At 40.5% G+C, this 26,967-nt stretch overlaps 1 protein-coding gene across 2 annotated transcripts in view; it reads left to right on the forward strand.

Moving 5' to 3' along the window:
- osbpl10a (oxysterol binding protein-like 10a) overlaps positions 1 to 26,967 on the forward strand; it is a 102,150-nt gene that overhangs the window by 34,268 nt on the left and 40,915 nt on the right. For both annotated transcript variants that reach the window (XM_026155847.2, XM_080296568.1), the window contains exons 3-5: positions 2,764 to 2,843; positions 5,412 to 5,480; positions 12,415 to 12,612. In XM_026155847.2, coding sequence (XP_026011632.2) covers positions 2,764 to 2,843; positions 5,412 to 5,480; positions 12,415 to 12,612 — 347 coding nt within the window. The remainder of the gene's footprint in view (positions 1 to 2,763; positions 2,844 to 5,411; positions 5,481 to 12,414; positions 12,613 to 26,967) is intronic.

Consider the following 26,967-nt stretch of genomic DNA (forward strand, 5'->3'; position numbering starts at 1 on the left):
CGTTTAGGAAAATTCTGTGATTTTCACACACAACCATCTCTGACCCAAAAAAGGTGCCTTTCTTATCAGCTGAGAACAGGAAGGTGAGGGTTTAATTACGCAGACTCACCAAAGTTAAACAACAGAAGATTGTAGAACAGAAAGCTCTACAAATTGTCCCCTTGACTGCACCAAAAGAGTTGAGAGAAGTATCTGTTTTGTAAAGTGGAACAGAGAAATTGCTAATATGAGCACAGTCTATCTAGCAGCTGTGAGTGAATGTTAGCGCAGTCCTCATCCTCACAAGCAGTGCAACTTTGTTTACTAGCTGGTTCTGTCACAGGCACAAATTCACACATTATCAACCGCCACTGGATGAATATGTTCTTGTCCAGCTGAGTGTGGCTGCTTACTTTTTCCAATTTGTTCAGCTGCCAAAAAAGAAATATGTGCTTTTTCTAAAGTTGCTTTCCTGAGCTTGTATTCTTCAACGTTTCACGGTTCAAGGTCTTTAAGCTCCAGGTGCTTTGTGATGAAAAGCAGCTTTAGCTTAGCTGGATTCATGACTTCAGGTGACAGGTGACACATTTTTGTTTTCTGTTGCTGTTCTCAGTTAAACCAAAGTTGAGATGACTTTGATTAGTTTAGTTGATTTGGGCTTAGCCCCACTTGTAGTAAAGTAAAGTAGTAAAAATGCATCTGTTGTCACTAGCTAGGTAGGCTAACGGCTGGAATGTGTATCAGGTGCGTCCTGAGGAAAGGGATCAAAGTGAGTGATGGACAACAGATTTATGTGATATGTCACAGTCATATGAGGTTTTATTGGCCCAAATGTTGAATGAGCGTCTTTATTTTATGGCATAGTCGGTCACATGTAGTTACAGCCATTTTTAATGATATGCCTAACATTTTTTTTAGTTTATCATCAGGTCATACCTGTTTCAGGTGTATTTTAATGAATTTAAAGGCATTTTACTTCATAATGTAAAATGGTTTTTTTGGTTCCTTTCTATTGTTTGCTATATTGAAATAAAAGAAGTGCAGAATGACATCTGGCCTGCGTGCATCAAAGCTTTTTTCTACTGTTTGTACTCCAGCTCGAGTTGACCTGCTGTCTTACTTTTATCAGTGCCATCACAGTTATTTTTTCTCTAATAATTAGTCAGTGAAATGAGATCAGGTGGATTTCCGTTCTGCCCTGGAAGAGGTCAAAGCAAGCAGACAGTCAGCGTCTTCTTCAGCCTGAGGCTGCAACTCACTGCATTAGTCAGCAAATCTGGCGGTTTGTGTTTGGATAGCGGCCTGGATTGTTTCTGTGCTGAGGGGAAAAACCACATGCAAGCTGAGCAATGAGTTGCTGGTGTTTCTTGAATACTGAGTGTTCAATTTGGCGTGGACAGGAAAATGAAGAGGTTCAAATGTGATAGCAGCCCTCAGGACATCATTCAGAAAGTAACATGATCAAATATTCAGGAACACAGTCAGCAAGTTCAGTGATCATTCAAAAGCAAATGAGATTGCTGGCATCCTGCAGGTTGACCTCACTGATGCCTCATTTGCAGCCCTCATCGCCCTTTGGCGAAGTTTGTAGCTTAAAGCAGTAGCCGGTTCACTCCATCTCAAACCGTAATCTAGATCCTTATTTATTTTACACTTGTGTACCCTGAACTCTGTTGTAGCTACACCCATTAGGCTTAGCTTAGCAAAAAGCCTGGAAAGCAAAGAGCATAATTCTGCATTGCTATGCTGCACCACTGTTTAACATGTTTGATCCATACAAATCGAAAAGTGTAACGGGGTCATGTGGGGATTTGTGCGTGGCTACTTTTTAGTAGCAGTTTAGTGCCACAGCTGGAGAATGAAACCTATGAAACATGTTAATTAGCTAGCTTTTGAGGCGCTAGTAGGTTGATTTTTTATTTATTTATTTATTTATTTATTTTTTATCTTTGGCAGAATGAGGATAAGCTAAGCTAACTGTGTGTTGGCTGTTTTATTCTCTGCTCTTTGTTTTTTGCGGCATACCGACTCATTTCTGCCTTTTGGGGTTAATTAAGTCTTTGGTTAAACTTGCTTAAGAATTTTGATTTAACATAAAGTAAAGAAGGCTGCTGGTTGTTTAAAAAAGGTAAAACCAACTTGTTTACGTTGTCTGTTTGAAGCACTGTAAAACATGTGTGGGAACATCTTTGCCTTGTTTGATGCTAAACCCTTAGTCACTGTGTAGTTTCACTTGGATTTGATCTAATGGTCTCATCCTGTGAAGGAACTAAAACCATTTACATGTGAGTAAATAGATAACATATAAATCTGGGATGATTTACTAATCATTAACTCATTAGTCAATAAATTTCAGTTTTGAAATGGTTATTTATTAAGGCAAAGGCTGATTAGGTTCCAGTGCTTGCACCTGGGCATTTTCACTGCAATGTATCCTTAAGCCACTTAACACTGATCTATGAATTATTCAAGCATAAAAAAGGCAGATGGACGAGTGTTGTGTTTACACTAAGACAGTTTAGCAAAAACACTGAAATGCAGTTGGGCTGCATTTCAGTGTCTTGAACCCTTAATAAAGTCCCCTGTCTGCAGCCGTGACTCTGTCTCACTTCATGCCGATAATAAGTGCTTGTTAACCATTGGTAGATGTGGACACTTGAAGGCTTTCTTATAGCTGTGTATTGATCGGCACCTGAACTCATGCACTAGTTTGTTAGTCGAGTCAGGAGCATATGGGTTTTAATTTTTTTAATTAGTTTTTGTTCTGTGTGTGTTTTTCTGTAGCCTCTGATGCCAAGGAGCAGCAGTTTTGGATCAGCCAGCTCCAAGCATGTGCCAGACGTCACTCTGACAGCAGTGCCAAGGTAAAACACACACACACACACACAGACACAGAAACATGTTATAAACATGACCCTGGTCTAAGCTCTTGGTGTCTGTTGCTGAGGAAGATAAGTCAGCAGAGAACCTTGACATTTCCCTCGAGATTAATGTTCTGTTGTGTGTCTGTTTATAAAGGCCTGAAATAGAATACTGTTGCAAACTCATACTGGGTTCAGTACAAAGTTTTTTTTGTTGTTTTTGTTTATTTGTTTTTGACAGGAGTAGGATTTTCCTCAGGTGGAAAACTCTGTGCAGCGTACCTAAAGGAATTCCTGCCCTCTTTCTTTTTATTCTGCTTTTAAGCGGCTGGCTTTGAGTAAATGGAAAAGTGACAGATTTCTTCCTGTCATTTTAAGTTTCAATTGGTCTCTTAATTAACGACCCATCACAAGATACAGTCTAGATCATAATACTCCTGATCTTATTTAGTCGTGAACTGGATTAATTTGTCCCAGATTTGGCTGTTTGCGAGCTTCCTTAACTTCTCAGTTGATTTTAATTGACAACAAAATCTTTCTTTCAGCACTTCGCGCGCTACAATAACCTGTGACTTGCTATGGATTGTGAGCCAGATGAGCTACTACTGTTTTTATTATTTCTTCCTGTCATTGATTCGTAGTCATAGTGCACTAAAATATCATTTTTTCCGCTTCTTTAAAAACAAAAAACAAGTGACTTCAAAGAGTTATTGGGTTATAGCTTCCCAAAGCGTTTGTGTTATAGCAGGATAAACAACAATGAACTCCGGCTGCATCCTGAATTTCAAAGTGAGTGTAGTACATTGGCTCTTGTACTTATTTGACAATGATCTTGGATGGTGATGAAACAAACTGAAATGGATGACATGAAAGTAATAGTGCTGAATAGTTTTAACCTCGACACACTGCGCGTGGCATCTTCTTTCGGGTGATTTACAGAGGTTTGTTACATTTTCCGATTCTTCTCTGCACTCGCCCTATGAATGCTCATCACAGTGAGCATATCTGCAGTCGGAAGACTTTATTAAATGGCATCCAGATAAATGCCACATCTCTGCCGACAACAAGTACTGTTACGTTTCCAGATGAACTATGTGCCTCTGACTTTGTGAGCGACTCATTCTAAAAGGAAACAAATAATATGAAAAAGAAAGTGAACGAGACATACAGAAATGTGTTAATGTACGCAAGAAATAAAATGAAAACGGCAACAAAAGTGAGGCTGACACCCTTTGCCCAACTCATCTCATCTGTCTTGTGAAGCTTTGCCTGCTGATTAATCTGACAATATTTTTAGTCCTTCCTTTGATTTAGTGATTTAGGGAAATATCGTGTAGTAGAGCGCTCCTGCTGCTTTAATAAAGGATGCATGTGCAGCTAAGAGTCCCTGGCGTCACTGTCCTCTTCTTATCTCTGTATGCTCACTCCAGATGGATTACTGAGTTGGGTGCATTATAACTACCTTCATCAAAAACTGTATTTTTTTTCCAAATATGGATTTCATGGAATAATGTTTGGGCCATTGCTTCTTTGGGGGTTTAGTGTGGTCGTCAAGGGATTAGTTCTATGTGTGTCGGTGTGTGTGTGCTGCCTGTATCTCTGTGGGGTGTATCCCCATTCGTCTGATCCAGTGGAGAATGAGGCTTGTTATAGAGCTCCTTGTGGAGCTCCACAGCCGGTGGTGACAGTGTGAAAATCAGCAGTGCATGAACAAGAGAAAAAATCCAAACTGTGTTATTTCTGCAAACTTTTGGTATTAAAGTTAGGTTTTTGCGTCAGATTGCAGTTACTCAGAATGTACTTCATCGTTTGTTTTTTGAGTAAAGTTTAGAGCTGATGCTATTAGCCACTTCATTATATGAACATCTGTACAAACTGTTAGTTTGGAGAAGCTTGTTTGAGGCTATCGCTATCTGGTACTGCAACGCTGGAATATGTAGAGTTCACAGCGTTTATCTTTTGAGTTATCTCTTTTGTGCCTCGTAAAATTGCAGCAGTAAGGTAACAACTTTTGCTCTGAGGGTGAGGTTTCTGATTTCTGGTTTGTTTTGGACTTTTTCCAAGTTTTACTCTTTGTTTTCCAAACAATTTGGGATCTTCCATGAAAGCTAAGGTCAAATGCAGTAATCTGCTAGATACCAAAGTATTCTGAGGTACTATCTTTGCGAATGATATCAACCCACCAGTGATACACATTGCCAAGGGGTTGCTAAGTGGACTTCTGGGCTAATTTATATTCTTGAACATAGATAAAGCCTACAGGATAAAAAGAGAAACAAACTTTTAGATTTAGATTTTAATCACCATAATATTTTACTTGTAATGCAAAGATTTTTGAGTGTAGTGATTTTCCTGGCATCTTTTTCACTTTAGCTTCATGAATAGAAAAGAAATACTTGTGTATGTATTCACTATGTTTGCATACTAAATCTGCAGAACTTTAAAGATGACTTTAAGATGAAATCTGTATTTTTATACATTTTTTTTCTACTGTTCTTCGCTCTTTGGAAGCAGCTGCTTTTTTCAAATAGGTTTTCTTCTTTTTTACTTAGTTTATGCTTTTTGTTTCAGGTGAGGAAGCTAAAGGGCTCAGATGAACACTTGAGTGTGGAAAGAGCAGGAGGAGGCCAGGAGCTGCTGGTGAGTAAATGACAGACAAATATTACACACACACACACACACACACACACACACACACACACACACACACACACACACACACACACACACACACACACACACACACAGGTTCACCTTCAAATGTTAAACCATGAGAGCGAAAACTTCTGTTGTTCCTTGAGCGTAGATATCAGTCCGCTGCATATAGCTCCTTACAAAATCCAGATTTTGTGCGTCTTTTTCAACAATTAAATAGTTTACAGCCTCATTATGTTGCCTGTTTGCCAACTTGCTTATTCAACATGTAGCTCTTCAACACATCAAACCGTTGCACAGCTGGAGCGGGGGGGATTCCAATTACTCTGCTCGGCCATAATGAGAAAAGCAATCAAAAGATGGGAGAAAATTGGATAAGTAAGGAAAAAATGGAAAGGCAATGCGCTCTATCAGTCTTTTCCCTTCTGGCCTGTGGAGCTGAGTAGCAGTTTTGTTCCCGTTCGGTGACTGCGGGGCATTTCCACGGCAGCAGCTGTTATTACTGTACACAGTGCTGTGGTCTAATCCGTCCCTGAGCCTCGCTGTCTGCCTCACAGATCGTTATCGCAGCCACTCCGTTGATGAGGCAGCTGGCGGTGGAGGCGCAGCCACATCTCCGATAACTCACCTCTGTGACACAAAAAGTGTGTCGGGAAAGATTTATTACAAACAGAGGCGAATGATTTCGTTTCCTTGTGAGTTTTTATGGAAAAAGATGTTGATCCATTAAAGGTGCAGTCAAAAATGGCTTTTATTTTGAAGTAGAGCAAGAATATGCTTGTGTGCCATGCTTCTAATCAGTAGGAGGTAAGTGCAGATATCCTTTGGGCTCGACAAAACAGTGTGAATTAATGACAGTTTGTACGGCATGTTTGTGATGATATGCCACTTTATTGCCCAACGTGGTGCTGTGCGTTATGCGCAGATATTTCTGCCTTGATCTTGTCTGTCTGAAAGGTTGTTCTAGATTTCTTCAGTTGCAACTTTGGAAACCTAAGCTGTGGCTTCATGTCCATTTTAGCCCTCAGTCAGAGACTGGACACAGAACCCTTGAAATCAGTCTGTAGGGGAAAATTGTGTAATTTTGGAGCAGTGGGGAAGTGGTTGCTGGAGGTTGCTGATAGTCTCTAGTTGATATTAGTAACAAAAAATATATGCTGCAGCACTGAAAACCACCTTGAGATTGCTTTGGTTGTTAGCAGATTGCCATCATTTCCTGTAGTTTGCCTGTAAGACACTGACTTGTCAGCAAAAATAGCAATCCGTCAATTAATATTATTCTGATACATCGTTAGGGCCCACCTCCCACCTCCCATCCCCCTTTTCCTTTCGTGTGTGTGTGTGTGTGTGTGTGTGTGTGTGTGTGTGTGTGTGTGTGTGTGTGTGTGTGTGTGTGTGCATTTGTAAAGCTATACCTGTAATCTCCATAATACCAAAACCCCTGAAAAGCCAGCAAAGTGCACCATGATGAGAGCCAGAAACCAATATTGAACTAAGGTGCGTACACAAGCATAGAAGGCAGCCAGCAGTGTGGTAATTGTGCTATGAGAACAACTCTATCCCCATCAAAAACACCCCAATCTTCACAGTTCAAACATATAACAAAAAGTGTTGATGAGGTGACAAGAACTTAAAAGTCCAGAAACCCCACAACCAATAGCAAAGACCAACAAGCTGAGAACACCAGCGTTCTGTGAGAGAACCATGCAGGAAAGTCTGAACACACGGTATAAGTCAACCAATACTGCAGAAGCCAAAAGGCAGAAAGCGATCCGAAGGCCAAGTGGGACAGCAGCAACCCAGGGGCTGCCGCACAGCTCCAACAGTGCATGACGACCAATCCCACAAGGCGTCCACTCCAGGCTGACAGCTCCTGCATCCCTACCAGTCCTTGAAATGAGAGGCACCCACCACACCCTAAAGAGCCAGGCACAGGGACAAGGCAACGTGTCTGCAGGGAGGCCCCAGGGAATGCACCTCACAGGCCAACACAACGTGGGGAAGAGAAGGGAAGGGAGCCACAGAGCCAAGTCAAAAACCCAGTAGTACCCGGCAGCCCCCGCCCTCCTTCCGGTCCAACTGCTCCACATATCCAGTGCCACTCCCAGCCTGCCCGGAGCCAAGAGAAAACGCAGCAGAAAGGCATTTACTTTTAACTACATGTAAATTTATTCTGAGGCTGTCACAGCCATCACCTCTCTGCCCCTCGATGTCAGCATTATAAACGCATACAAGCAGTTCAGTGTGAAGTACATTCGCTCAGCAGGAAAATACATGTAATCTTCAACCCTAGCTAACCTTTATTATTGTCTGTATTTCTTATTTTAATGATAAAAATATTATTTTGTTTCCTGTTTTGTTTGATTAAACTGTATTTACACCCAGAGCCATCCCCGATATCCTCCGAAACTCACTATTCGACCACTGAGACATGTAAACCTTTTGCCACTGTTAAAAGATTAAACCTTCTATTTCGGTATGGCTTTGTAGAAAACTTGATGGTTATTATTTACGGAGGCATGTGCATTCACATTGCTCTATATTCCAAGCTAATAACATTTTAAAATGTGATATTTAATCAGTTTTCCTTCCATCATGCTTTAGTCTTGCGCTGTAACTAATAATCATCAGTCTTATGTGTGTCATCACCACCATTCATCAACTGGACTGATCGCAACAGAGTTTACTGCTAGAAAGCGTGTCCTTCATTTCCTATAAACACATTTACACATCTTTATCAATAAATGGATATCTATCCCAGTCACAAACACGCCTATGAGCATGAGGCCGGTAAAGAGAGACTGCATTGTTAGACATGATGAGGTCTAAAGGTTAAAAAAATGAAGCATGCTAATGTTGTGCTACTTTGTTTGTGTGCTGTAAAAGGGAGTGATGAGGGGGCAGTAGAACTGAACCAAGTGATGTAACTAGGCTGTTTTTCCTTTGTGTGTGTGGGTTGTTTTTTTTTTTTTTGGCCTGCAGAATTACTCAAAGATTTATGGACAGATCTCAACGGAAATTTAAACTTTGAACTTACAAAATTTTGTGGCGGGGCGCTTAACCATTTCATTTTGTGCCATATATAATACATAAAGATCATTTAAAAGTGAGGTTTTGCTGTTAAAATGTGTTTCCTGTTTTAACCTGCTTTGTTGATAATCTAGTGAAAGTGCAGAATAAATACATCATCTTTCTCTGTGCAGCCACGTTGTTTGCGTCACATACAGCTTCCAGTCTAAGAAAGCCCCATGTTCAACAAAGCACTAACTCTTAAATGAATGAATAGACACTTATATCTCTTCGCCTGAGGATCTTCCCATCATTTCCCACAGGACAAGTTGACCTTGTTTATTGCAGTGCGGCCAAAATATCAGAGGTCGCATCTGTTGGAGTCAGCAAACAGGGTTCCCCTTTCCAGCCACAGCTGAGTCCTGCAGGTAGCCGGCTCCAGCATTCTGTTGTGATAGTCTAAATTCACGTGACATGGCTTCAGAGTTTCTCTGTAAAAGCCTTTGAAGTTATCAAGCTGATTAGCAGTCTGATAAATTGGCCAGTGACCTTATTATTTCTTTTGTTGTGAAGCTGGAAAGGTGCAAACACCCCTCCTGAGGGCACAAGAAGGCAACATATGCCCTGTGAGTTAGACTGATACAGCTGTTTCTGCTCGATTAAGCCTTTGAATAGACTTTGATCAATTCACACTTGAAAGTTTTTCGTAGTGGACACCCACCTCGTCAAAGTAATGGGCCATATCTGTTAACAAGTCAGTCAGAAGTTTCTTCACTCCTACATACTCTCTGGTGTATAGTAAGTTATATTGTTGCAAATGAAAGCATTTAAGAACCACAGCAGTTAAAGAGCGTTGTTTTCCAGTGTGTAAAGGGCACCAACTCTCTGTTAGCTCAATGACTGCAATTTCATTTTAATTCAGTTTCACTTATATAAGGCCAAATTACAGCAGCCTTCACCTCATAGTGCTTTATTGTTGGGTAAAAACCCTAAAAAGGTGGAGAGAAAACTGTATGAGCAAGTATTTAACCACAGAGAGAACTAAAAACTCTAGTATTACCATCAGCACCAAATCTGTGTGCTGGGAGCTTCATGGCTTCGGTTTTGGTGGCCTAACAGCTGCAGGTGTAATGTGTCTGTGGCCCAGTACTTTTTTTCCATTTTAGTGTCTCAGTATTGAGCTATTTTCAGACACTCTAACCAAGTTTATTGCTGAATAGCAAGTTGTTTGTAATAAGTGTCTTTCCCTGTGGTGCTGACTTTCCTGTCTACTCCTGATGCCTCGCAGAGGGCCAGGTTTGCCCACGCAAGTGTTGTTGTAAAGATAGGACTTCTGTACCGCAGGGTTAGACTAACAGGAAGTGTACCGAGGCCACCTTCTTTGAACGAGCCCTGTCCCCCAGTAAGACCTGTAAGACCTCTGCTTTTCTCTTTAAGTGAAGTTAGTAAAGTATAATCACATTAACTTTGCAATTGCCGAGTTATTTATTTATTTAACTTAACGATTTCAGCAGTTAATTTTAGATAGAAGTGAAATGGTAAGAGAGGAATGCACTTAACTAAAAGAGCTCTAATTATGTAAATACACGTCTGTCCTCCTTCCTTCCAGCTCTGGCCCTCCTTTTTCTTTACAGCTTTCTTATTTTTTCTGTTGCAGTTTATTAAAGTGCTTTGGGGCTCTGTGCCAGTTTTTGGAGTACAAAACCTCAGCGTGTCTATCTGTTCACACTCCCGAAACACTGTCTTTTCCTCATACTCATAGCTCGTGGCTTAGCCGCGCACAATACAACAATGTACTCTCCCGTAAGCCGATTATCTTCTGTTAGAACTGCTTCACAAGTACCGACCTTCAGTACCTCCCTCTGCTTAGACTTTGGTGATGCATCTAATCAGAAGGAAAATATTCTTAACTTGTGAGCAGTTTTATTATCTGAAAAGAAGAGGGAGTGACCCCTGATTATTTGTGTGGTATGTAACAACGGCAGGTTCGTGATGGGTTTGATCCTCTTGGTTACTGCAGAGTGAGCAGCATCTCTGACCAAAAACGGGAAGGCCATTTGTTTCCCTCTCATTGTGTGGTGCTCTGGGGTGGAAGTTGTTTATTTGATCCATTTTATTTTCACCGCTGCTGTGACCAGACCTCTGTGGTCTTCTGGGGGATAAATCTGCGCTGGCTCTCTGCTGCAGTATACTAATGGAGAGCAGGGGCAGGAGAGAGAGATACTGGTCTGACATCGCTGCCTGTGTGAGCATGGAGGTCAGCGAAGTGAGGAGACAAGAGTCACAGAGGGGGAAGCAAAGGAGGCATCAAAATGAAAGATGTGATGTGACTTAAGCTTTGCCGCAGAGGGAAACAAAACAACAAAAAGGCTGATTCTATCTTTTGATAAAACTCAGCTGAGGCACCCACCGCCTATCAATTCACATGCTTGTATGAGAAAAAATGTTTTTAGGTAACAGTTTTACTGGGGAACAACAAGATGCATGACACATCACACTGTGTCAACATTTATTTAACACAAACTAATCCAAAATGCAATGACTCCATGATTCAGTTGTTGGCAGAGCCACCTTTAAGCTGTTTTGGATTTTATCAGTATCTCACATTGTTATGGACGAAAGTTCGTTGAGGTTTGCAGGCATCCGTCTATGCACAGCTCTCTTTAGGTCCCACCGCAGTTGATTGGATTAAGCACTTGACTTTGATTGATGTCCAAACCGCCATCATTTAATCTGGAAGTTTTCTGGCTTCCTCTTTGGACACATTTGTTTCATTTTCTTCAGTTGGACTCTCTCCTGCAGGGTTTTCCCTTGCAATTGATTTATTAACGTACACATGGTGGTTAGAACAGAACGGGAGGCTGGCACATATCCCATAAATCCAATGGTAAATTAGTGTTTTCACATATTGGTAAATAGGGGCTATGACCACTTTCAGGCCAGATTTACCTGCCAGACTGATGGCCTCATATTTGACTGTAAAATACTTTGGTATGTTTCCAAGTTTTCTCTTTGACCGCAAGGTGTTCAGGTCCTGTGGCTGCAAAACAGGCCCCAACCACTGCCTGACAGTTGGTATGCTGTGCTTGTTTTTTGCTGTGCAAATGTGAGCAAATATCTCCACTTTGGTCTCATCTGTCTTAAGGAGAGTCTTGGCTTTTTTGGCTTTGCTGTCATGCTCATTTTAGAGAGAAAACGGTTGCTGTTTTTCCAAATAGTTCTGCCATGAACGTTTAACATACTGCGGCCTGTAGAGTCTCATCAGTTAGTTAAGTGCAGTTGATTAGCAGCGCCTGGCTGCTACTTACTCTCTTAGTTCCTAAGAAAGCAGTAAGGGTGTACTTCACACACTGCTCCTGCTACTATATTTTACAAATAAATAATATGCTTTAATACGTCATGTGTTATTGTTCATATGAGCTTGTATTTACCTAACTTCAAGACCAGTTTAGGACCAGTTCATTTTTCTTCCATTATGTCCTGATATGTAATATCTTAAATTGAAAGAGGTTGTACTTTTTTTGCCACATGACTGTAGCACAAATCATTGTACGATTGTGTGTCACTGGATGAAAGTGGCGTGTAGTGCTCAGTAAGATTAGTACGGTTTAAGTAACAGTTCATTTACCAGGACTTACCCAGTGAGTTTAAAGGTTTTAAGGCGTTGGTTGTGATGAGTTGGAAGTGACGGATCCGTGTCACTAGGTGACATCATAATAAAACGCACAACATTAACACTAGCATGAAGCTCATGAACATAAAACTACTCTCCATTTATGTGTAATAGTGACTACATCTTACTAAACCCTTATTTATTTATTTTTTAATCATTATGTATAGATTTTTTATTTTCCTTTACTTTTTCCTTTACATCATCATGTTCCTGTCATCTTTAAATCCCATCTTCCAGGGCTCCTCTTCCTCTGGTCGGACCCGTAGTTTCTCCCTCCTTCCCCACCTAACACCAACTTCATCCCCGGGATCTCCGAGGCACCTGGGTCACCCCGCCACACCCAGCAACATCGTCACGATCACTCACCACAAATCTCCAGCTGCAGCTCGACGAGCCAAGAGTCAATACCCAGGCCGGCTGCTGGAGGTCAAAGAGGTGGGTGGAGAAGTCGTAGCAGTAACAACACGCCTTTTGACTTATGAGTGGGCATATGTTTTCACCTTTTAGATTTATTGAATGCAGTTTCCTTCTTCAGTACACTTTCTTTCTGAATTTTTCCCTTAAAAGAAACTGGCTTTAATTATATGTTACAAGAACTAAGTTAAAGAATAGTTTTATTTTTCCAGAAAATGTTATTTATTAATTGATAAATTACATAAAGAAACAAGAACCCAACAAGAGCTTAACCTATCATGGCGTGTATGTGTCAGTTTCTGTCTGACACAAGTGAATCGCGGGAAGGAAACCTCCTCTTCCTCCTCTTCCACTGTAATCTCGGCAGTTCTTTTCTCTGTTTTTACTGGAGACGGTCACTCCTTAACATCTCTTTTTCATTATAAAGATTATTCAGCTGTGTCTGTCCACTGCTTGAGGGTATCCAGCACAGTTTTGTACTAATTTTCGGTAATGGCTTTTTTATTAATGCCAGCAGTGAGCAGTGTTTTCCAAAGACAGGATTTGGTATTTGGTATTCCACCTAAGGAAATACTTTCTATAGTCTGACTCATAAGAGGCTGTTTTCAAAGGCTTTTACAGATTGGTTATCTAGTAATTATATTTAATTTTAGTATTTTTGTGTCCATTAGCAGAAATGTTTTACTTTGAAAAACTAAAGCCCCTCTGCGGTGTAACGCTCTGTTGAAGTAGCAGAAGTCTGTCATTCGGATGTGGGTCACTTTAACATTAATGCTCGTCACAGCTTCATTCAAGCTTAACAACAACAGAGCGCCATGGCGCACACGAGACGGGACAGTACAGCAAGTGATGTATAATGCATCACATCGCAGTAGACAAACACGAGTGTTCAGAGATTTCTTTTTTCCTTCATTTTATTGCTGTTAAGGGGATTTTTTTTATTTTATTTTATTTTTTAGAAAACCTGATAATTTCTTAGCTTTTTTGTGAGCTGAGTAAATCAGACAACAGGGAATCTTGTGAGTGTCTGACATTTTACTGATTTTCAAGCACATAGATTTAGCAATTTAATATTTAGAAATTGTGTAATTGCAAATAAATCAAATCAAATCACTTTTATTGTCACATCACATGTGCAGGTACACTGGTACAGTACATGCGAGTGAAATTCTTGTGTGCGAGCTTCACAAGCAACAGAGGTGTGCAAAAAAAAAAATACAATAACATAAAACAAGCAAAATATAAGAATGGCTAAATCTGAGAGTAATAAATATATGTACAATATATATTACAGTAAAGGCAGAAATATCAAACATTTATTTCTTACAGCTTCTTCCATGTAAATAGTTATAGATTTAATTTCTTTTACCCACAGTATCTTGCATAACTGTGCAGCTGATTGAAATTATGCTTCGTGAATAGTTGAGCATATATACTGCAGGGATTTGTGTTCTCCTGCAGTAGAGACTGAGAGAAGTAGATGGGTAGCATTCCTCTGGTTAGAAACAACAGCATGGACACAGATACAAAGCACTGTATATAAAGGCTATAAGGCTATAGCTACGTTGAAGCTAACAGATAATTCAGCCGCTTGTTTTGTTTTCTCATCAATTGTTATTGCGACTTTTATAAGAAGGAGCCAGAGTGTTCATTGTGAGCTGGACATTGAAAAGAGCACGCTGTCTACTTTGACGTATGAAAAGCTGATGCGATTTATATCAAAGTGAAGAAATACGTGTTTAAAAGTGGCGTAAAGACATGCAGCAGGGTGGATGATGAGGAAATTATGGTTCAGCGGTGGTAACGTATTAGCAGTGCGTGGGCAGGTTTGGACTCCCCGTCTACCTGCAGTGAGTGTGTGCTGTCAGATGAGGGTATTGTAAAAATATGTGGTATTACTGATCTGTGGGCTACTCTTTCTTGGTGCTGATGCTTGGTTGCTGGTCTAGCAGCCAGTTGCAGAGAAGAGTGAAGTAATAATATTTGACTGATGCACAGAATCATCCATGTTGAGCATCAAGGTGTTGGGATTTGAGAATTGCACAGGAATCCTTTCCAGTGGTCAAAAACCCCTCATCACAGGCAAATACCTCCCCAAATGGGCATTTAAATTAAGCATGTTTTATATAATATCATTTTATATTTGTCACCCTTTATACTGTGAAGCCTCAAATATAATTTACAATATAATTGTCCCACAAATAATCATTTTTCCGGCATGCATACAACATATGAACTAGGGTCCTGGCTTCCTCCTCGCATTTCCAACAGGTGCCATCGTCAGCAAGCTTCAACCTGACTAGCTTACTGGGAGTCCAGTAATTTCTGTGAAGCAACTTGTATTGGATAAGCTGAGATTGGGCTTCACATGAGCAAACATACCACGATGAAACCAGCTTCTTCCAACTATCCCCTAAAATCTGAATTCCCCCCCTGAGCCTGGAATTCTGATTAACTGGAAAGTTTTCCAGTTTTTAATTAATACAGACTAGTTGTTGGTTGTCTTTTCTCCTTATTTCACCCAAACTTCACCGAAAGTCCATTGCAAGGCCTGGGTTTGAGTCCAATTCAGGCCATTTCCTATGTGTTATCCCCCCCTCTCTTGACTTTTTTCTCATCTACTTTCCTATCCTGTCAAAATAAAGGCAAAAAAATAAATCTTTTTTTTTTTTTTTTTTAAAGCTGTGCTATATTTTCTGTGACCTTTGTCTTCAGAGATTGTAAAAGTCTCAGGTGAGACACTGGTGCAGTGAGTTCAGCAGATATTTCTGGCATCTTGGCAGGCCTGACACTGACTGCAGTGTGCTCACACTTTACTGTAAGTTCAGCATGGTTGGCATTTTTTATTGCATATATATCAATACTGATTAACGTGGCTGGTGACAGAAGCAGTTTGTGCAATCATCAATTTGCAAAAAAAAAAAAAAGCTAGAGAAAAGACTAAACTGTAAACCGTTGATATTCCACGCAGTGTTGCCCGGTTCATCCCTGAAAGTGTGTACTGTACTAATGCTACGTTTAAACAGTTTTATGATTTCTGTGAGTTAAAACTTGGAAGCACAGCGTAAGTTAATTAAAAAAAATCTCCTCACTTGACATTTCCGGTAACTTTTGCTGTAGTTTGAAGTTCAAATCCTCATTAATTCTCCCCGCCTCATTCACCAGTCCTGTCAGTTCTAGTTACCACTTTGTCCCCATGTGCTACATCTCTGTACTCTCAGAACGGTCGTTCACTCTTTACCGCTTATCTTTCCAGAGAAGATTTTTTTTTCCCTCCTTTTCTCCCATCACTTCTTAATAGGCTTGTCTGCAGCTGATTTAAATTGATTAATTGCACAACATTAGGCTTGAAGTGAAGTTGGTAAAGCAAAACTAATAGACACAATGAAGACATGATTGTATGCTTGGCTGGTGAACTATACAGCCTTTTGCTGCTGCAGTTTTGCTTTCACCCCTTTTTTTGTTTAGAGACAAAATGTTCTTTTCGGATTATTGCCAAGCAGCTGTGCATCTGGTCGCTAAATTATGGAGAGATGATGACAGGAGGAAATATGGACAAAGAGAGACAAGAGGCTTTCTAAAATACTTCTGCCCATATAAACTGTTGGTACTGAGAATGGAAACAGAGGCTGACAGGTATGAAGTCATGCCGGCCATGTCAGAAAATGTTTGTTTATCTTTATAAGAGACTTTGTGATATGTTTTTGTCTTTTAATTATGCAAACCTAAATTAAGACCTCAAAAATTATTGAATATTTTAATTTTCACTCTTTTTTTTGTTGCGTGTTTCATTCCCTAATTGTGGTGCAAGCAATTGTATGTGAAAGTGTGTAGAGACAAACCGACTGAGCATTACATGAGTGCAGTTCCCATTAAGTAGTCTGTGTAATCAGCCATGCAATGCATTTGGTTTGCACCATAGAGCACCATAGAGCTAATCCAGGGGAGCATATGCAAGTCGGGGAATCTGATATGGCACAGCGCCTTTGGAAATTTGTTAAAACAAACCATAAATGGGTTTTTTCAGCCTGAAAATTGGGGCAAATTATGTCTGTCCATCCATTTTTCAATCGACTTTGTGGGCGCACTGGAGTCTGTCTCAGCTGTAGTACTGTGACAACCTGGCCAGGCCACCAGTCTGTTGATTGGCTTTTGGCATTGTTTCTCACCTCACATCTTTTCAGAAATACAAATTTCCTTTCTCCATGAACTGGAATCTGCTGATATCCAGCATATTTATTCATTAACAACACACGCGCAGTGTCGCAAAACTGTCAGCGACATGCTAGCATAGTGTGGAAGCCCTTCATGAATCAATTTGCAAGTAAAACGCAGCAGAACTGCCACAGAAGCGTGCACAACAATAAACCTCGGAACCAGCTACAAGCTTGCAGCCTCGGTATGAGCAAAGGATCAAATCAGGTACAGGAAAATTATGGAGATGAGTGAAAAAGTGAAAAGGATGGATGACCTGTTATCTGGAGAAGTTCTAAGCCTACTGGGAATTGATGCATTGGAAGTATCTGATATGTTTTTGTTGTATGACGTATGTTGTTCATTCAGTTCATTTTCAGTTCATTTTTTGCACGTCTTTACAGAAGCAGAGCACTTATTTTGTTTTATTTTGATGTCAGAAGATCCTTCAAGTTACTGCATTTGGGGAAAATTGTGAAGTTTGTTTTATTGTGAAAAGACAATTTTGCTTTAAAGTACATTTTTATTTGTGTATGCTGTCAGTAATTGGTCAAGAAAATTAAAATCTGCAAAAATGTGAAAGATCTGAAAAGCGGGGACCTTCAGATGTTTGCTATTTTTAACTTTAAATCATTATTTCAGCCATGAGTCGGGCTGACTGTGTTGCTCAGCTGAAGGTTACAGGGATAAGAAGACAATCTTTGACCTGTGGATTTCTGAGCTTTGTACCAGAATGACAAAGACAGTTCATTTACTGTCTTCTTTGAGCTGGGACAAAGGAGCTTTATGTGACGCCTACCAAAGAGGAGATGTTTTGTTTTGTTTTTTTGCCTAATAACTTGTCGTGTAATTGACATTTCACTGGAGCATCTGTTAACCTTGAGTCACTGTGCCGCCCAACACTAAACGGTGTATTAAAGCCTGCCGTTTAACTCAACAGTTTCTCCTGCATGCGAGTCTGAAGGCACTCTTTGGAGGAGCATCAATGTTTCATGTGGAGATCTTTCTTTTAAGCCTTACTTGCTCGCTGAAGACCTGGCTGACTTCGACTTGTTAAATTCCCCATTCAAGATGCGCCACGCTGTGCGTCTGTCTCCCCATGCTAAGAATATCACGCCTAAAGGATTCACTCTGTGACAGAAAAAGAAGCTAGTGATCAGTATGAGTGCAGGATCATTTCTCACCTCTCAGGAGCAGAGTGTCTCTCCTCAGAATGAACCAGGGACAGTTTGAGTAAATAACAAGCAGATGGTGTGATCATTAAGCAAAACAAACATTCCTCTGGTGCCCGCCTTTCCTCCACAGACAGAAAACAAGGCCCTCTGTGATGCATGATTCATCCTCTGTAAGGCTTCACATTCTTTTGGTCCGGAAGAATTAGGTTGCTTCTTTCTGTGACCTGATTCATATCTACCATTATTTAGCTCCTCTCCATCTCTCTTCATGTCTTCTCTTCCACTTCTCCTCCTGCCTTCCCTTCTTCCTCTTGTCATTTGTTGTTTTCCAGCCTTTATTCGTAACAGGCCAGTACACTGGAGCTGATAGTACAGGAGTCTGCTTGTGCTGTGATTTATACACAACTACACACTGTAGAGGCCAGAAAGCTGCTGCATGCTGATTACATAGTGGATTTATGATCAAACAGCAGCATCTGGGATGTTTTGTTGTACATCCAATTTATTTTCTGGTTACTACAGCTGATAATATTCATAAACACCACTCTTTTGCTTCCTGTAAGGCTCTCTATCACAGCTTTTTCCAATGTGAATCACGCTTGGATTGGTCCTTTACCTGGAACTAGTTTGAAGTGGGAGACCTTACCAGGGGCAAATTGCCCCTGACCTTGTAGATGCAATGTTCACTAAGGCACACAAACCCTTTCTCACAAGCTATCCAAACCTTCCTGGACCCTTTGTTGAATCATGAATTAATTGTGAGCACATTTTGCGGAAGATGAGTTCAGTTTCACAGGCCTGATAATAAATCACTTAAATAAAACCTGTGTTACAAAGTGAAGTAGGCTAAATAATCTCACAAAGCCTGAGAACAGCTGAGAAATCATTGACATCTTTTAGCTTGAAAATTGTTATAAAGCCATTTCTTTGGGACTCCAGTGAACCACGGGAAGAGCCGTCATCCACAAATGGAGAAAACTTGTGACAGTGGTGAACTTTCCCAGGAGTGGCCAACCTACCAAACTCATCTCATCAATGACTAATCCAGGAGCTCACAAAAGAACGCAGAATAACATCGGCAGGCCTCGCATGCGTCAGCTAAGGATTAGAATTTATGATTCAACAATAAGAAAGCGAGTGGGCTAAAAATAGCGTCCATGGAAAAGTTTGTATTTGCCAAAAAAGTCTTGATGGTTCCCGAGACTTTTGGAAAAATATTCTGTGGTCTGATGAGACCCAAGCTGAATGTTTTGGCAGGTTTGAACAGTACTAACAAAGAACATTATACTAACAGTCAAACATGGTGGTGGTAGTGTGATGGTGTGGGGCTGCTTCTGGACCTTCTGCTGTCTACCAAGAAATCCTGAAGGAGACTATCCAACCATCAGTCTGTACACTGAAGCTCAACGGTGCTTGGGTTATGCAGCACAACAATAATGTAAAACACACCAACAAGTAGGGCTGGGCTATATCATACTGTTCACGGTAATACCGGTGTAATTTTGGGCAATGATAGGAAAATGAAATATCGCAATAGAATATGAGTAAAACGTGTATGTGCAGTGCCTATGTTTATATACGCACATGGCGGCGACGCAGAATGAGAAGAGCGAATTGGTTTGTAAAAATGCTGCAACTTCCGTGGTGTGGAACTGGTTTAGCTTTCGTCCGTCAGATACACAACAAAGCACTATTTTTGGTATGCTAGCGGGCCGTCGTTATTACCGTGTTGTTTGGAAAATACGGCACACTTAAAATCAATCCTTTGATTTTTCTGAAAATCGACAGTGCCCCTTATGTATGAATTCTGGTTGTGTTTGCTGACCTCGAAACGATTTTACATGGTACACGGCGCTCGAAAATCTGTCAAATGTTTTAGTATGACTTTGCTAAGCTACGAAGCCGCACCGCTTGATGGATTGACGGAGCATTACGGCTATTGCAGGCAGGAGCCTCGCGGAGTGATACGTACTGGGCTTCAACATAATATTACCGTATTGTGTGTGTATAACCTCTTTAAGTTTTGTGGATCTTGTACATGCTTATATGGATATGTCGGCCAATTCCACTGGAAATGCCTTTTGGTTAAACTGTCAGCAAGGAATTTGCACTGTTACGTTTTTACAGTGGGGCAAAAAAGTATTTAGTCAGCCACCGATTGTGCACGTTCCCCCACTTAAAATGATGACAGAGGTCAGTAATTTGCACCAGAGGTACACTTCAACTGTGAGAGACAGAATGTGAAAAAAAAATCCATGAATTCACATGGTAGGATTTGTAAAGAATTTATTCGTAAATCAGGGTGGAAAATAAGTATTTGGTCACCTCAAACAAGGAAAGTCTCTGGCTCTCACAGACCTGTAACGTCTTCTTTAAGACGCTTTTCTGTCCCCCACTCGTTACCTGTATGAATGGCACCTGTTTGAACTCATCATCTGTATAAAAGACACCTGTCCACAGCCTCAAACAGTCAGACTCCAAACTCCGCCATGGCCAAGACCAAAGAGCTTTCGAAGGACACCCGGAAAAGTATTGTAGACCTGCACCAGACTGGGAAGAGTGAATCTACAATAGGCAAGCAGCTTGGTGTGAAAAAATCAACTGTGGGAGCAATCATCAGAAAATGGAAGACATACAAGACCACTGATAATCTCCCTCGATCTGGGGCTCCACGCAAGATCTCATCCCGTGGGGTCAAAATGATCATGAGAACGGTGAGCAAAGATCCCAGAACCACACGGGGGGACCTGGTGAATGACCTGCAGAGAGCTGGGACCAAAGTAACAAAGGTCACCATCAGTAACACACTACAACGGCAGGGAATCAAATCCCGCAGTGCCAGACGTGTTCCGCTGCTGAAGCCAGTGCATGTCCAGGCCCGTCTGAAGTTTGCCAGAGAGCACATGGATGATACAGCAGAGGATTGGGAGAATGTCATGTGGTCAGATGAAACCAAAGTAGAACTTTTTGGTATAAACTCAACTCGTCGTGTTTGGAGGAAGAAGAATACTGAGTTGCATCCCAAGAACACCATACCTACTGTGAAGCATGGGGGTGGAAACATCATGCTATGGGGCTGTTTTTCTGCCAAGGGGACAGGACGACTGATCCGTGTTAAGGACAGAATGAATGGGGCCATGTATCGTGAGATTTTGAGCCAAAACCTCCTTCCATCAGTGAGAACTTTGAAGATGAAACGAGGCTGGGTCTTCCAACATGACAATGATTCAAAACACACCGCCCGGGCAACAAAGGAGTGGCTCCGTAAGAAGCATTTGAAAGTCCTGGAGTGGCCTAGCCAGTCTCCAGACCTCAACCCCATAGAAAATCTGTGGCGGGAGTTGAAAGTCCATGTTGCTCGGCGACAGCCCCAAAACATCACTGCTCTCGAGAAGATCTGCATAGAGGAATGGGCCAAAATACCAGCTACTGTGTGTGCAAACCTGGTAAAGACCTATAGTAAACGTTTGACCTCTGTTATTGCCAACAAAGGTTGTGTTACAAAGTATTGAGTTGTATTTTTGTTATTGACCAAATACTTATTTTCCACCCTGATTTACGAATAAATTCTTTACAAATCCTACCATGTGGATTCATGGATTTGTTTTTCACATTCTGTCTCTCACAGTTGAAGTGTACCTCTGGTGCAAATTACTGACCTCTGTCATCATTTTAGGTGGGGGAACTTGCACAATCGGTGGCTGACTAAATACTTTTTTGCCCCACTGTATATAACTTTAATACACATAAAAAACAGCTGCTTGTTTAAGTGAAAATGCATTGATGGGGTTTTTTGCACTAATAAAGTTGTGGAGTTGTAAAGTATTTTGTCTAGTGTCAATTATATCGTCAGTTATATCGTTATCGCAAATTTTCAAATGTATATCGTGATAAATATTTTTGGTCATATCGCCCTACTCTACCAGTGGACTAGTCAACCTCCGGACTCAGAGAAGACTGAAATTCTTTGGCTTTGCAAAAATCTATGTCTAATATTAAAAGTTGTTTGATCTGAGACATGTAAGAGTGCAGAAAATAAGAAGTCAAGAATGGGGCAAATGCTTTTTCACAACACTTTCTGTGCCTGAGAGATTCACCCCTACAGTGCGTGGATGCACCTTGTGATCACTGAATGTGAATGCTGTTTGTTCCAGAGATGAGATCATTTGTACCTTGTGAAATTGCAGGTCAGTTCAAAGGCAGAGTTGGCTGCTGTAAATTGGCAGTGTTGTGCTGAATTCATGAAAGGACAAACAGATTGCTCATTTCTGTTTGGTTTTCTACTAATTCCATATTATTATGTTCGCCAGTTGTTATCATAGTTTGAATATTTATGTGGACACATTTCATATATCAGAACCTGGTTATTACAGTGACTCTGATATTATACAAATCACTGTGATGAATAAAAAGTAAAATAGTGTCATTCAAGCAGTATTTTCATATGTTTGAATATTGAGGTTATTTGTGCTTTATAACCACACAAACACATACACGTTGCTATACATGTCATATTATACTGTCATTCATTACACATTTGAAATCTAAACAATTAATGCCTCTAACATAACCTATTTAAATAAACTTACTAATAATCTGCTGTAAATGTGCGTTTTAAATATGATTCTTAAAACGTCTCAGTGCTGGGGAGCTTCTGTGTCTGGTCAGTTTCTCAGTACAGTTCAGTATTTTCTAAAAATCTTTATCACGCTGACAGCAGTAATTGCTATCCTGATGTATCGACGAGGTTTCGGTTGAATGTTTGGGCCATTGTCACGTTGTCACCTTCCATCCATCTGTCCCTTTGCTGAATGCGTGACGGTGGCAGTCAGACCACATAACCGTCTCTCCAAAGCCAGCTTGTCACAGCTGGCTGATGTGAACTCATCAAACGCCTCGGCTGTCGGTGCAGCAGCACCACTGGGCACTTACACTGCCGTGGTAGAGCTGGATCATTGGGGTTATGCTATTTCTGGAAGCATCGCTGGTCCTCTTGGCTCCTGAGAGCACTCTGTCTGTCTGTCTGTCTGTTTCTGTGTGTGGCGGGGGAAGCTGCCATTATTGAAAGCTCTCTGATTTTTATTTTTTTATTTTTTTTATTTTTTACCTGCTTTTAAAAGTTAATAAACATATCAACTTTGATGCTATTTACATACAGAAAGCAGTGGTTGTTGAAATAATTTTTTTTCTTTTTAAATTTCCCTTTTGTGAAATTTGTGAAAATAATTAATTATTTGAGTGGGCCTCGAAGGTGACCACTAACACTAGCAGACATTTGAGAAATATTTGAGACATTTAAGTTTTCTACTTTGCTTTTTATAACTTCATCATGCTGTGTCAGATATTCTGATATATTTAAACATTATTTCACCCTGTGGTCTATTTTTTCTCTTTAAATTTTTCCTTTATCTGCTTTTATCGTATTTTCCTTGTGTGTAAACAGGTCTTTTTTCTTTTTTTTTTACCTAAAGAAATGTGGCTGCATTTTTTCCTGTGGACAATAAAACCCAGTGAGCTGTGTTATTTTTGAGCATGGTATGCTTTTTCTGAGTTACTTTAGGTTGCATAGCAACACATTTGCTCTCCACCTTCATTGCCACCTCCTAAAGGCCCCTCTAGTGAATGTAGACCCTCAGGCATGTTCGGCTTTCTGGCATTATTAGTGCAACACAGATGTAATTACGCCTCCAAACCTCTGCTTTTCTGCCATGCTGCATATGTGCTGAGCATTCATCTTTTGTATCATATCGAATGTTTGGGCTAAAGCCGAAACCAAACAAAATGCAGGCTGTGTCTGTTTCCTGATGGACAGAAATCGTAGTTTTCTTTATAACAACACTGCTGTTAGCTCAGAATCAGATCAGATACAAATGAGAGACAGACAGTTGGCTTTGCTCTGCTGGCCATTATGTCATCCAGCATATGCTGATCATAGATTATCCACTTCCATGATACATGTTAGCTGATGAGCAGCAAAAAAAAGGAAATGCAAAAAATTTCAAAGATATCAGGTTAAATGAGTGATGTCATTAAACAGACCGCTGATGCTTTCTCTGCAAAAAATAAAACATTAAAAGTCTTTTTTTTTTCTCTCAAAAAGGAAACGAAATAGCCACAGTAACTTTTTTCACTTGCAGTTATTATTTTCATGTTTTGCTTTTTAATGGAGTAGGAAAGATCCTAAGTCTTCCTTAAAGAAATAAAATGACAGTGGTGTGCACCTCTTGACAGTTTTTGCACTGCTGCTCCCGTTCAGACCGATGTGCGCATCTGTGACTTCAACGCAGAGAACAAACATCAACTTCTGTGTCAAACTAATGTGACTTCCATGTTGAGGATCATCACTGCGATGGTGATTGTATCAAAGCACCAGATCACGAGCATGACGGGGAACCTGCTTTCAACCATCAGCTTTTGAGCTGCCATATTAAAAAGCCATTGTTTAGAAAATGTTTTCAGCTGCGTCTTTTTTCTAATTGATTCTAGCTGGGGACACAAATCCACTTTGGGGTTGCATCAGGAAGGACATCTGGGGTAAAACTCCAAATCAAACACGTGAAGCTACCCGCTGTGGTGACCACAGGTTAAGGGAGCAGCTCAAAGTAGGTTTTATTTGGTACAACGATTGTGGCTCAAGAGTTGGGAGTTCGCCTTGTAATCGGAAGGTTGCCGGTTCGAGCCCCGGCTTGGACAGCCTTGGTCGTTGTGTCCTTGGGCAAGACACTTCACCCGTTGCCTACTGGTGGTGGTCAGAGGGCCCGGTGGCGCCAGTGTCCGGCAGCCTCGCCTCTGTCAGTGCGCCCCAGGGTGGCTGTGGCTACAATGTAGCTTGCCATCACCAGTGTGTGAATGTGTGTGTGGATGGGTGGATGACTGGATATGTAAAGCGCTTTGGGGTCCTTAGGGACTAGTAAAGCGCTATATAAATACAGGCCATTTACCATTTACCATATCAATTATCGCTCTGGACTCTCAATTTAACACTGAAAGATTTGGATGTCTGAGCTCTGGAAGCACATCTGGTGACCTGCAGGTAGATGGCTTATGTTTTATTCACAGCTTTTCATAGACAAAGTCTATACACAACAATCCAAACCAGCGCACATCCTCTTTTTCTTTGTCACATATAATCAGCATGCTCTGAATTAAAACACCTTGCTCTGCTTGCCAACATAATCTTTGGCTGCTGTACACAACTGAAGATTTTAAAGAATGAGAGAAATGAAAGGGAACATTACCACAAATTTTAGATATAATATTAACAGAAACTTGCTCTGTCAAAAAACAAAAAGTCAATATTTGTGGAATGATTCACCTAAATTTAACTGTTGATATTCATATTCATCATGTTCATAGGGCCACTGCACCAGATCCTTACCTCCTGCAAATACTTACTAATAATAGGACTTAGTTGAAAATGTTTTCTAGATAGTGGAAGTTTTAAAATATAATATCTAAAAAAGACTCCTTCCTTCATCCCTTGAAATACCCTTAAATGTGGCATCATTTTCATCAAAAAGTGGAACATGTTTGATTTTTAATTAGATGAAATCACCCAATTTAAGTTTTAAGAGTCAGTGTTTTGACATGTGCAAGTACATGTGGCAGAAAGAGACTTCCACTGAGTGCATAAATGGCATAAATCACTTTATGATTTCACTTGATATTATCGAGCATGCTTGCGCTCATGCTAAAACAGACTGGTCATGTTGAACTCACCACTTATACAGGAAAAATGTCAACCATGATATTGTGGTATGAGGATTTCTGTCACAAGGTAATGTAGAAAAGCCTTAAATAATGCCCTGTAATTACAGTAATGTGTCACAGAGTGTGACAGCGTGAAGGATTTTAGCTGGAAAATAAAATAAAATCCTGTTTCAAGTAAAAGAGTAAGTTGTGATTGTTTGACAGACACAGTGAAGCAGAGATGATATCAGTGATACCATACACTAAGAATCTATTTATAACAAGCATTCAATAGATGACACCCTTCTCCCCAAGAACTTCAGCATAGCTGAATAATTGGAAAACGACTGTGCATTTTCAGGATGAAATTCCTTCCTGTGAATCTCTTTGCCACATCATCCTCACTGCAACAGCTTTTCAGTGACTCCAGAATAGCTCTGTGTACTGATGCATGGAGACAGATGTGCTGTAGAAGTGTACGCAGAGGACGAGTGTTTGTGAAGCCATTCAATATTAATGAATACAACATTTCCAGCGTGATAAACAACCCAGATTCATTAGCCCTGAGAAGCTTATTACACTGGAAGCGAGAAGCGGTTAGTCTTTTTTCTTTTGTGATGCATTTAGACTCTGATAGGTGACTCATACAGAGATAATTTCAGTAAGTAAGAAATACTCGGTGTGTCTGTGGGAGCACGGAGGAGAACCTTTCTGCTTTGACGAGTTTTTGCAGTTTCTTGTTTTGGCACTCTCGTCTTGGAGCAGGTTGTGTGGATTGCTTGTTTCCAGTAGTCAAGACTGAGGTTATACCACTAGAATTAATGCTAAGTGGTATCACCACCAACATGCCAGTAAAGTTGTTGTATAAGATGATGAAAGATGAGTCACATTCATTTCTGTTTCTTTATGCGTGCACTTGACATTTTTGGTTTGGTTTGTGAACATAACCTGTGCAAACAGACTTCAAATACTGTCCTCAGTTAATCCAACATGATAACATTTAAAGATGCTGCAAGCCATTTTCTAAAAGTGTGCATTAGAGTGTCTCTAATGCTCAAAAGTAAGCTTTAATGTGGCCTGTAGCCCAAAAGTGATGCTAGGATCCTGCTCGGTGTTTAAAGAAACAAACAAACTGATCTTACTTTTAAAGATTTGCTCTTTCCACAGTGAGTCAGCACAGCTGGAACTAAATAGCTCGGCAATTCAGGAGTCAGTTGTCCGCTCTAGGATGAAGATACATTCTCTCTTAAACTTATTCCCTCATTCTATGCTTTTAGGTTTAAAGGTCCCTAAAATGCAAAAACAGGTCAATAGTTCA

The sequence above is a fragment of the Astatotilapia calliptera genome, chromosome 22 (assembly GCF_964374335.1).
Source record: "Astatotilapia calliptera chromosome 22, fAstCal68.1, whole genome shotgun sequence".
NCBI classification, from domain to species: domain Eukaryota; kingdom Metazoa; phylum Chordata; class Actinopteri; order Cichliformes; family Cichlidae; genus Astatotilapia; species Astatotilapia calliptera.